The 12853-nt window shown below is 36.8% G+C and overlaps 1 protein-coding gene across 4 annotated transcripts; it reads left to right on the forward strand.

Moving 5' to 3' along the window:
* Positions 1-87: 87 nt before the first annotated feature.
* LOC106055776 (divergent protein kinase domain 2A-like) lies at positions 88-9582 on the forward strand. Of its 4 annotated transcripts, none has more exons than XM_056012409.1 (6): positions 88-183; positions 3596-4336; positions 5003-5125; positions 5909-6083; positions 6286-6510; positions 7752-9582. In XM_056012409.1, exons 2-6 carry the CDS (start codon positions 3623-3625, stop codon positions 7892-7894), a joined length of 1380 nt encoding a protein of 459 aa, XP_055868384.1. In that variant the 5' UTR covers positions 88-183; positions 3596-3622; the 3' UTR covers positions 7895-9582. The 4 variants fall into 4 exon arrangements, with proteins under 4 accessions (XP_055868384.1, XP_055868386.1, XP_055868385.1 ...); XM_056012411.1 differs by lacking the exon at positions 88-183 and adding an exon at positions 327-350; XM_056012410.1 differs by lacking the exon at positions 88-183 and adding an exon at positions 2936-3069.
* Positions 9583-12853: the final 3271 nt, after the last annotated feature.

Consider the following 12853-nt stretch of genomic DNA (forward strand, 5'->3'; position numbering starts at 1 on the left):
GACTAAAGATAGGGCAGTCTAGATTCTATATTGATTTTACTACTTTTGCAACAATTAATGCTCACTTATTTTCAAGGGAATTAACCACAATAAAATATTTGCTGTAATACAAAATCACAGAATACAATAAGTTTCAGATGTAAATTTCAGGAAGCTTGCTTGCATAGATTATGATAGATCTAGGTAGGCTAAGGGTTAGATTTAGATGTAAATCTATATTTCTTAGAATTCAAGACATGTAATGTAGTTACCTAAGTCTATAAATTATAGTATAAACATTTAATATCACCATAAATGGGCATAAAAGTAAAAAGGATAAGTCGATGATAACTTCGGATAAGTCGTAAAACGTAAGATCAGTATTAGTATTACTAGATCTAGAAGTTACTAGTATTAGATTTAGAGTTTAGAGTATTAGTTACTATTACTCTAACTCTATAGTATAACTCTATACTCTATAAAGTCTATAACTCTATAGTTTATACTATAACTATACTATCATACTAATCATAGACTATAGTCAGTATACTAGTATAGTATTACTATTACTACTTACTACTATAGTTAACTATAGTATTACTATTAGTTATAAGTATCAAAAAAGTTTAGTCCAGTCCAGACTCCAGTTAGATCTACATAAGACAGTAGTACATATTAGTTGTAATTCATTTGTAACAGCAACTCACTTACCTGCCATAAAGTGGTAACCAGGTGACACCAAGTCGGACTGGTTACTACAAAATTAAAGAATCTATACTCTAGATGTATAATAATAATAAGGCTTAGCTTGTCAAGTCTTTGAGTACGAAGATTAATGAGGAATGCAGTATTTCCCTTGGCTACGCAGCCCCAGCTTTGACCTGCTTATTTTGCCACATCCAGTGCAAGCATAACCATTATCCCCGGTGGTCGATTTAGATCTGTAGTTAACTATAAACTATGTATATAATTTATACTTTACGGTATACATACTGGACGCCCATGTCACCTAACTAACTTCTTACTCTTACTCTTATTCAACTTAGACTAGGATGACTAAGACTAGGCTAGGCTAGATTTACTTGATTTAGATCTAGATATATTATAATAATAATAATAATCTTTATTTTCCGTATGGAAATTTGTCTTACAATTTGTGCATTACACCAAACAAAAACATTATAACTATAAGAAACCAAAGTGTACATTCACACCAGACTCACTCATAATTTACATGTGACAAAGTTTATATTAGATTGTTCTTATTTAATGATTTGATTGCCAGGGGAACAAAAGAGTGTTTGTGTCTGTTAGTCTTTGCTATCGGTGTCTTGTATCTCTTTTGTGATGGTAAAATCACAAAATCCTGACACAAAGGGTGATTCTTTATTTCGAGGATCTTGTTAGCTTTTTTATAGATGTTTGTCTCAAACAATTGCCCAAATGGGGTTTGTTTTTTGCCAATGATTTTACCAGCAGCATTTAGGATTCTATAAAGTTTATTTTTATTTTTAATGCTCAGATTTCCATACCAGGCAGTGATATTGAAACTTAAAATATTGCAGATATGAGCGTGATTAAACATAGCCAAGGCCTTTTCGCTATAATAATAATACTAGATCTAGATCTAGATGCTAGTAAGATATAGGACTCTACTTACATCTAATCCTCTAAGCAAAGTCTAATCTAGATCTATGACTTAAAATGTAACTATAGATCTATATTGACTCAGACAATATTATTTTTATACTTATAAATAAAATATATACTATAACTATAACTATACTGACTAAAAGCCCTACAGAGTATTGGTACCATTTATAGTTATAAAGATAAAGTAATAAAAACAAATAATAGATTATATTATAGTAATTTATTGATCTAGTTTTAAACTTAAGTTACTAAGGATTTAAATTTAAGATCTAAAGATCTTAATCTAGTCTATACTGAGTCTATACTGTCTATAGTAATATTTAATATGAGATTTATTAATCTATGTCTAGACTTGTAATATATATATTATTATTATTATAGCTTTTATATAGCGCTACTTTCATGCTTATAGCATGCTCAGAGTGCTTTTGGTCCAATCTCATTTGTGGACCGGTGGGGGGGAGGGGGTATCTAGGAGTTGGTTTTCCGTGCTGCCTTTAGGCGCTCAGTAAACACAACTCTGCCCGAGTCGAGTGTCAAACCTCGAGCCCCCTTCTAGGTAGCCAAGCCAAGCCAAGTTCAAGCGCCTCTCGACCACGCTTCCCACAATACCAATAATTAATAAAACACTCAGAAAGACACAAAAGTAAATGCACATTTCTATTCTATTCTATACTGAGACAAATTCGTACAAGTTTAAGAGAAATAGAGAGTAGAGAAGAGACATTGCAACATTTCTTTTTATTGATTTTTGTTTTGTTTATTTATTCATGTACCGGGTACTTCTTCTTTGAACTTTGCTTTCATAACTGACTGCTAAGAGCCTATTGTGCTGTTCATGACTTACAAACCTAAGCATTGTACAGTCTTGAGCAGTTAGTGACACTTAAAATGTCCCCTCATCTGCTGCACGCTAAGAAGTATGTGAGCCACAATTATCTGATGATAAACTTTAAATACAAAAGTGTCTTTTCATTCTTAATTGTCTGTTGACTATTCAGAGTATGCAAAGTTTATTTGTGGTTTAAGAGGTTGTATTATGGCCAGTACACCAACTATACACATCCCTAATGAGGTGCAAATATCTGTATAAATAGTTGGTTTCAAGAAATGGAAAGAAGTCTTGAATACAAACTTTGCCTTTACCAGGATTTTAGAAGTTCAATGTCAATAATGTAAAACAATCTAGTCAATTGATACTTTTTGTCACTTAATTAATTCACTATGTGTGAATTTGTAATTTGTTATAAAGTACCGTAACTAAAGTGTGTAAACTATAGGCTACATATATACAAGTGTAGACTATGTTTGTTATCACTTATCAGAGACTGACTCATGTTAACTATCAGTAATACATGTGTATATAAATAGCAATGACATTGTTCCATCACAGAAGTTGCTAGCATGGTTTTTTTGCTCTCAAGTGCAAGTGTACAAGTTAGTGTAAATTGATGATTAAATTACATACCAATAGATTCTGACTTGCCACAACAATTGGTGTCATGTAATATTTGATTCAAAAAGCAGCTTAGAAATCTAACAACAAATAGCATTGTTGTCTTAGAAATGAACTATTGGTTTGATTAGTTCCAGTCATAAGGTTGATGTAGAATAGTATTAAAACATGTTGTCACATGTTACATTTACCTGTTATGGTAGAGATAATTTAAAAAAAAAAAAATCAATATATCAATACATTATTTCTGTTATAAAAGCTGATCAGTAAATTCTTCATTAAATATGGTCATATAAGAGAGTAATTGATAAATATTACATTTCAAATATTAACCAAAGCCCCCCTTCACACACCAAAAAAAAAGGTGTTACATATTTTATATAATTATATCAATCATTAAAATAATATAGATTTTTTTAAATTTAAAGTTATTCATTTTTTAGTATATTTTGTTTTTGTGTCTGCCTAAATTGTAATTTGCTATGATGTTCTTTTTTAATTATTTAGATGGCATAAATCTGTTCATCAAAAGAAATGTACAACTCTGATGTTAGAAACAGAAGAGCTGAACATGTGCAGGACACAGTCAAGTCAGGTTTCTCAAAGCTAGAAAATGTGATGAGTGATTCTGTGCTCCGGTTTCGTCTTATGCCCTCCAGGGCAAAAGTCCTCGTGTTCCTCTCTGCTGTGTTGTCTTTGTTTCTTTACCTCTATCTGGCCAAATGGTTATTCCAGGGAGATCCTGAAACAAATCTAGAAAGTTTACTTGACACTGAAAAGTGCCCAGCATGTTATGGTGGGTCTGCCTGTGGACTGTTCTATTTCAACCAAATAGAGTTCTCAGGCATGTCCAAATTTCGTGTCCTTGATATCTTAAATGGAAAGAATGTCCATGCTGGCTACTTGAAGCAAGACCACAAGGAGATTGTCTTGAAAAAGCTGGCCACTGATACAGAACTTAAAGAAATGGACATTCGGCTTTGTAAAGATGCCTTAAGACCAGAAAACTGTGACATTGCTCGTGTCATACAGAGAACAAACATGGCCATTCCCATGATGCATGAGCCAATCAAGCCAGATGATCTGAAGAAAACTGGTTCATTTATGTTCAAGTGTCCTAGTTACAGGCTTTTGGATCTGGTTTGGTCCAATTTTAAAGAATACAAAAAGAAAGATGAGATGTTTCTGTCTGACAAAATGCAGATACTTTATTCAGCTCTTGTGAATCCTGAAGTTTTAATGCTACAGGTAAGAAGTAAATTGATAGATTTGATTTCTTTCCTGAAGAGTTCATGTCACCTTTAACAATTAGATTGAATGATTATATGTATTCACATTGTAGATGAAGGCTTGAAGTCCTCCTAGCAGGAGATGATATATTAACTTCTATGCCATTTTTGATTACACCTTCTAGACATTTGGCAAGAGACATGACACCCTCTTTAACTCTAAATCTAAAACATGTTAATTTTACTTGAAACAGCCTTTAGGTTGCAAACCTTATCTTCACATGATCTAGGTCTCAAACGGAAGCTTTACTTCACTTGATCTAGGTCTCAAACGGAAGCTTTACTTCACTTGATCAAGGTTTCAAAGGAAACAATAATTTCACATGATCTAGGTCTCAAACGGAAGCTTTACTTCACTTGATCAAGGTTTCAAAGGAAACAATAATTTCACATTATCTAGGTCTCAAAGGGAAGCTTACTTTACATGATCTTATGTCACAAAGGAAACCTTAACTTCACCTGATCTAGGTCTCGAAGGAAACATTAGTTTCACATGATCCAGGTCTCAAAGGAAAGCTTTACCTCACATGATCTTAGGTTTCAATGGAAAACTTTACTATTTTATTTTCTAAAACCAGGATTACATTTGTAATTTATATTGTGTTAATTATTTTTATTTCCTTAGACATTCCCAAAATCTGAAGGTTGGCCTTTTCCAGAATACATAGGCTCCTGTGGCAGGGTAGTTGTTGTGGAACATGCTGGTAAACCTTTGTCTGAATTTGTTTCTGCTTCCTTTCATATAAGAGTAAGTTGCTTATTGAATTTTTAATATATCCACTAAATTTCTGTCAGTGACTTATACTACGATGGATTTTGTTTGTGTGATTGACATTTGGACTATTCGCTTCAAACCCAAGGTGAATAAAAGCTCCCTTCAAACACCCTGAATGAAAACAATGTTTCTGTTTGAATGGGTTCTAGGTAGATCATTTTTGTACATGTTTTTTTTTTTACTAGAGGGCAAGGTTGAAGGCCAAGCAACACCAGGGAAACACTTTCATTTACCTTCTCTATACCACATCAGCTTTGAGACTGCAGTCCATTGAAATGGTGTGTGAATGTTGATTAGCTTTGAGGATTTCTAACTGTGCAATGAATTTGGTTTCAAATGGCACCCCATTGGGAGTTCTGTTTTGCTGCTTTCTATTGGGCTATTGTTTTTCTACTCTTAACAAACTATGGGGGTGCATTGGCTGAGTAGTTAACCTCTTGGCTTCGTAACCTAGTGTCCTGGGTTCGAATCTTGGTGAATACTGGGATTTCGAATTTCTGGATTTACAGGGTGCCCCTGAGTCCACACAACTCTAATGGTTACCGGTTGCTCGTTGTGCTAACCACATGACACCCTGCTCATCCACCATTGGCTATAAAAACAGATCACCTTAACGCCATCTGCCCCATAGATCAGAATGTCTGAAAGGGGGAAACTAGCACTAACTACTAACAAACATTGCCACCAGGACAACTCTTAACCAAACAAGAGTTTTTGTTCCTGGCTTGATTTATTGTGTCAACTTTTACTTCCCAGGCTGGCATTGCTTATGAACTGATGAAAATTGCTGAAAAATTGACAACCATGTCAGATTTTGGTCTTTATCTCACTGATGTGAATGGTGAAAATTTTGCTGTGGATCACAGTGGCAGAGTAACTGTGGTTGATTTGGAAAACATTGTAGTTGTTGACAAACTGGCAATTCAAGCAAGTAAGAAAATTAATTTACTAAATACAAGTATAATGTATTATACAATAATAATATTTGTATATAAACTTCAACAAAAACAGAACCAGTCACTTGTTGGGAAAGTCAATTTAAACATAATTAGAAATAGATATATGTAAACATGTATAAACGTAAAAATTGCTGTTTAATATTGTTCAGAATGTATGCATGCTATTTGCTTTAGAGAAACCAAGAGGCTGGAATGATCCACTAGAGGCACCCTTCAGTGACTGTGATGGCAAGAACTGCTTAATTTTCAACACCGATGACATGTGTAAGCACGTCAACAGTGACCACAACTATAATGCCATTTGCCGCAACATTTTGTCTCACTATGCCTCAGAACCTGGAATGCCTCAGGGTTTCTTGCATGACATGCCAATAGCTGCTGAAGACTTTTGGGATTTACGTGAGTAACTTGAATTTGGACTTTGACTAGAACTTAAGAGTAGTCTTTGAGAGAGGAGGTTCAATGAGCCCCTCTCTCTTTCTGTGACCAATTGTTTGTGAGGGTGTTAGCAAAAGGAGTGAACACACTTATTATATACTTAGTTAGAGATTCCATTCTAGGACACTTATCTTGGAGACCCAATGTTTCATAACTTAGCCATCTCATTATTTGTTTTTTTTTAATTACATAGATTTGAATTTTGCTAAATATATTTTTAATTAGATGTGCATGTTTGATGCAGGTTTAAATTTTATCCTAACCCTATAAGTATAAATTTGTTATAGAAATTACTTTGAAAATATAGTTTATGTTGTGTTGCATATTGTAATGTTTTAAGAGTTTGTAAAAAGAACATTATGTATTACCTGCTGTTTAACTATACAAATATCTATATTTACTTATAAATTATGGGAAGATTATTAAAGGGGAGTAAATTTTTAATGTAATCATTATTAGTCCTTTGAATAAAAAGGGATATCCTTATCTATTATGTATTAATTAAAAACAACTAATCCTGGTTGCTACAGTAAACATTTTTATAAAAAGAGAAAGAGGAAAGCTATTAACTCTAGTTTATGTAATATGCTTTATATAATAGATTGTTTCAATTATTTTATTTCATGATTTAAAAAAAACAACATAACATTAATAGGCAATGAGATGTTAATTTCACTTTGTAAATCAAAAAGAAAAACATCAACGGATATATACACAAATATAGAGGTTTTTGTAGTATATATTCTTTTCTTCCCAAATCTATACCAAATGCTAATAGATCTAAGTTATTTGTGTGTGACTTTGTAAACAGCTCCTTATCATGGGATAAAACTATTCAATCTTCACTACCTAAACTTGTCTTAGAGAAGAGCTTATCATTAAGTGATTGCTGCCTGACCATATGGTATTCATTCAGGACTTTTGTCCAAATGGTACTGCATTCAAACCCTGCCTGCGACCATTCCCCAATGTCCTGTGGGAAGTTTGGTCTAGAATGTAATAATGTTTAAATCTGAAGGAACATCAGAAACATGTGAAACAAACAATTAAATTAGGTTTTGACTGGCAGATTAATGTTAGGATTGTGAACATTTAGGTCTTAATGTACAACTGAAGTTGTTTTTTATTTCCATGCAATTTAATTGAAGAATGTGAAAATGTACTACTTATTGTACAATTAAAGTTGCTGTTTTTATTTCCAGGCAATTTACTTGAGGAATGTGCACATCCAAAACACAAAGAAGGCAGGTGGAAAGTAAAAGACAAAATCATTCATGCACTTGAAGCTCTCAAAGATGAAAAAACAGAGCACCTAGACACAATGCGCAAGAACAGAGATTCTTAGAAAATCCTTTATACAGCTATCATATTGTAAATAAGGAAATCTTTTATGTTGACTTTAAAAGGAATGCTAAAAACTGAGTTGCAAATGTTTAATGTGTGAATGTTTAATGCTGTTTTATGTTGCCATAGAAATACAAAATTATGACATGATTTTTATGTGTTTATTAATTTTAAATGTAAAAACAACTGTGTTTACTTATCTCTTTATTCAACACTTTTATTCATACAATTATATAGAATGCCTTCAGCATAGATTTATGGTAGTCATTTTGTCAAAATATTTTTTAACTTTAGCTTTTAACTTAATTGATAGCTGACATTCGACCCTTGATTGAGAGTTTCAAACTGACAGATTAGCTGTTGTTTGTGTGTTTCTCACTCTAGTTTTGCATCCCATTCACACTGGAGTCCTCACACTACTAGTTTGTTGTAATGTTTGACAGTTGGTTCATAGACCTTTAAGGTATGTAATATGTTCTATTGACTGCTTAGTGTGGAATATATTCTTGCCACTTCTTAGTGTGGAATATGTTCTTGCCACTTCTTAGTGTGGAATATGTTCTAGTGACTGCTTAGTGTGGAATGTATTATTGCCACTTCTTAGTGTGGAATATGTTCTAGTGACTGCTTAGTGTGGAATATATTCTTGCCACTTCTTAGTGTGGAATATGTTCTTGCCACGTCTTAGTCTGGAATATGTTCTAGTGACTGCTTAGTATGGAATGTATTCTTGCCACTTCATAGTGTGGAATATGTTCTTGCCACTTCTTAGTGAGGAATATGTTCTTGCCACGTCTTAGTCTGGAATATGTTCTAGTGACTGCTTAGTATGGAATGTATTCTTGCCACTTCATAGTGTGGAATATGTTCTTGCCACTTCTTAGTCTGGAATATGTTCTTGCCAATTCTTAGTGTGGAATATGTTCTTCTTAGTGTGGAATATGTTCTAGTGACTGCTTAGTATGGAATGTATTCTTGCCACTTCTTAGTGTGGAATATGTTCTTGCCACTTCTTAGTCTGGAATATGTTCTTGCCAATTCTTAGTGTGGAATATGTTCTTCTTAGTGTGGAATATGTTCTAGTGACTGCTTAGTATGGAATGTATTCTTGCCACTTCTTAGTGTGGAATATGTTCTAGTGACTGCTTAGTATGGAATGTATTCTTGCCACTTCTTGGTGTGTAATATGTTCTTGTGACTGCTAAGTGTGGAATATGTTCTAGTGACTGCTTAGTATGGAATGTATTCTTGCCACTTCTTAGTGTGTAATATGTTCTTGTGACTGCTAAGTGTGGAATATGTTATAGTGACTGCTTAGTATGGAATGTATTCTTGCCACTTCTTAGTGTGTAATATGTTCTTGTGACTGCTAAGTGTGGAATATGTTCTAGTGACTGCTTAGTATGGAATGTATTCTTGCCACTTCATAGTGTGGAATATGTTCTTGCCACTTCATAGTGTGGAATATGTTCTTGCCACTTCATAGTGTGGAATATGTTCTTACAACTGCTTATTTTAGAATATATCTGAACATGTAAAGAAACACAATCATGTATTTTTATTTTAAAATATTTTAACTAGAATTAAAAAAAAACATAATTAAGATAATTTATTAATTTTTCTATACTTGTTTTGCTAGAGATAGTTACTAGAAATAAAAATATACAGATATATTATAATTATTTTATATTTATTAATATATATATATATATATATATATATATTGTTACGAATCTCCTTATCCAGGCTCGCTGCAAATGGTACCAAACGACACCACCAACTTAAAGAACTCGACAACTCTGGGCTTCAAAGTAACGTAATAGTTTAATGTCAATAAATAACAGCCAACACTGTACAATTGGCAGCACGTAACACAAGACTGTACAAATATCTCTCCGCCGTATCAACTCTTGCACTGGTCTCTCTGTCTCGTCTCTCACTGGCCTTGTACTGAGCCGTTGTAACGAACTGTAGATCGGGAAGTTGTGACTGACTGGTCTCTGATACCTTCGCTCTTTATATAGGGTCCCTACTGGCCTTCTCGAATCGGACAGAACGTCGCTCGACCATTCTGGGTGGTCAGATGACTACAATTCTCGTGACGCTCTTGAGCTGTGTTCACGACGCCGATCCTTCCCGAACCGTCATGTTGAAACTCGTCTCGGCTGACCGTCGTAACTCGTCACGCTCGACCGCTCATCTAGCGCTGGCCTGGGGCGATTGGCGTTGGCTGACTACACACACACACACCACCCCCGTCTGTGCCACCACCAGGTTTATAACACTGCCCCCTCCTTAGATCTGTCCGTCCCGGGCAGATCCGGCTTCACCATGGTACTTGTGGAGTCTGTCGATGTGGACGACCTTCAGTTTGGACCTTGGGCTCTTTTGTATTCGATACACGACATCGTTGATTCTTGTTACCACGCGGTAGGGTCCTTCCCAGTCTGTTTGAAGTTTTGGGGACTTGCCTTTTCGTCTTTGTGGGTTGTACAACCAAACTAGATCGTTCTCATGAAACCCAGCGGCATTGGCCCGTTTGTCGTACCTTGTCTTCACCTGGTCACTGTTGATCTTGATGTTTCTGCGGGCTAGAGCGTGAGTTTTCTCCATCCGTTTTCGGAGATTTGCGACATAGTCTGTCGAAGAGGCTGGCACATTTCCCGGAATCCCGAATAACAAGTCACATGGTAGTTGCAGCTCTCGGCCGAACAACATCTTTGCTGGAGTGTAACCGGTGGTGCTGTGAATCGATCCTCTATATGCCATAAGGAACATTGGGATATAGGTGTCCCAGTCATGTTGATGTTCATCGACGACTTTCGACAGGTGTTGTTCCAGTGTTCGGTTAAATCGTTCTACCATTCCGTCTGACTGGGGGTGAAGAGGAGTTGTGCGTGTCTTTTCGATGCCGAGTACCTGGCACATCTCTTGGAATATCTTGGATTCGAAGTTTCGGCCTTGGTCGGAGTGTAATTCTCTAGGAGCACCAAAACGGCTAATCCAATTCTCCACGAGTGTTTCCGCTATGGTGGTGGCTTCTTGGTTTTGTATTGCATATGCTTCGGGCCACTTAGTAAAATAATCTATCACTACTAGAATGTACTTGTTTCCTTTCTGGGACTCAGGAAATGGTCCGGCTACATCGATCGCTATTCTTTCAAAGGGATTTCCGACGTTGTATTGCTGCATACGTCCCCTCGTTCTCCTGTGTGGGCCTTTTGCTGCTGCACATGTGTCGCACCTTTGGCACCATTCTTCTACATCATCTCGGTAGCCGAACCAGTAAAACCGCTGGCGTACTTTTTCAAAGGTCTTGTTGACGCCTAAATGTGACCCACTGGAATTATTATGGATTTCTTGCAGCACCTCAGCAACTCTCACTTTGGGCAGCAACATCTGTAAGCGATTGCATGTTCCATCTGCCGTTTCCCAGACTCTCTTGAGAACTCCATTGTCGATTGTCAGTGAGTCCCATTGCGCCCAATATGCCTTGGTTGCAGTTCCCTTATCAGAAAGGTGATGCCATTCCGGTCTTTGCCCGTCTTCCTTCATAAGCAGAATGGGAGCCAGATCTTCATCTTTTAACTGGTCTTCTCGAATTCTTTCGTCGGACCATGACTCGGAAGTTTGTACCCCAAGACGTTGGCAATCAATGATAAATCCCTTCTCTTCAACCTTGCTGCAGTGTTTACATTCCATTCTGCAAGGTCGTCGAGACAGCGCGTCAGCATTCTGGTGAATTAGTCCTTTTCGGTGCTGTGTCTCGAAGTCATAGGTTTGCAAACGTTCAATCCACCTGGCGACTTGACCTTCAGGATTTTTAAATGACAACAGCCATTGAAGAGCAGCGTGATCTGTCCTAAGGATAAATTTTTGCCCATATAAGTATTTGTGGAAATGTTGTATGGCATCCACAACTGCCAGTAGCTCACGCCTTGTGACACAGTAGTTTCTCTCGGCGTTGGACGAGCTCCGACTAAAGTAAGCTATAACCCTCTCAGTTCCATCTATCTTTTGGGATAAGACAGCACCTATTCCAGTATTGCTCGCATCGGTGTCAAGTATGAACGTCTCGCCTGGTATCGGGTAGGCCAGAATGGGTGATGAAACAAGAGCCTTTTTAAGTCGCTCAAAGGCCTCCTGACATTCCGTTGTCCAAATAAACGGCCGCTTCGGTTCAGTCAATTGATGAAGGGCGCTACAGAGGCTGGAGAAGTTTGGTACGAAACGTCTGTAGTACGTGCAGAGTCCAAGAAAGCTTCTTAACTCCTGGATATTAGCGGGGATCGGCCATCCCTTTACAGCTTCAACTTTATCCGGGTCTGTGCTGACTCCTTCCTTCGACACGATGTGCCCAAGGTACTTGACGCTCCTTCTGAACAAGAAGCACTTCTTTGGATTCAATTTCATTCCAGCGTTTCTGATTCGTTCGAATACTTCCTTCAGGTTTGCGATATGTTCCTCGAAGGTTCTGCCTATGACGATAATGTCATCTAAGTACACAAGACACGTGGTCCAGTTAAGTCCTCTTAGCACATGCTCCATAAGTCTTTCAAAGGTTGCAGGGGCGTTGCAGAGTCCAAAAGGCATAACGGTAAATTGCCAGAGACCATTACCAGCAGAGAAGGCTGTTTTATCTCTGTCCTCGGGGTGTAGTCCCACCTGCCAGTAACCGCTCTTCAGGTCAAGGGTGGAAAAGATCTGTGACCCAGCAAGTGTGTCCAATGTGTCGTCGATCCTAGGAAGCGGGTAGCTGTCCTTGTGTGTGGCGTCGTTTAATAATCTATAGTCGACACAAAATCTCGTGGATCCATCTTTCTTCTTTACCAAGACGATGGGTGAACACCATGGACTGTTGGATGGTTCAACAACCCCTTGCTGCCTCATTCGTTCTATGATGTCCATAGCTTCTTGGTGTTTTGCTAGCGGCAGGCGACGTGGTTGCTGTCGTATAGGC

Source organism: Biomphalaria glabrata, chromosome 15 (assembly GCF_947242115.1).
Source record: "Biomphalaria glabrata chromosome 15, xgBioGlab47.1, whole genome shotgun sequence".
Taxonomy (NCBI): Eukaryota; Metazoa; Mollusca; class Gastropoda; family Planorbidae; genus Biomphalaria; species Biomphalaria glabrata.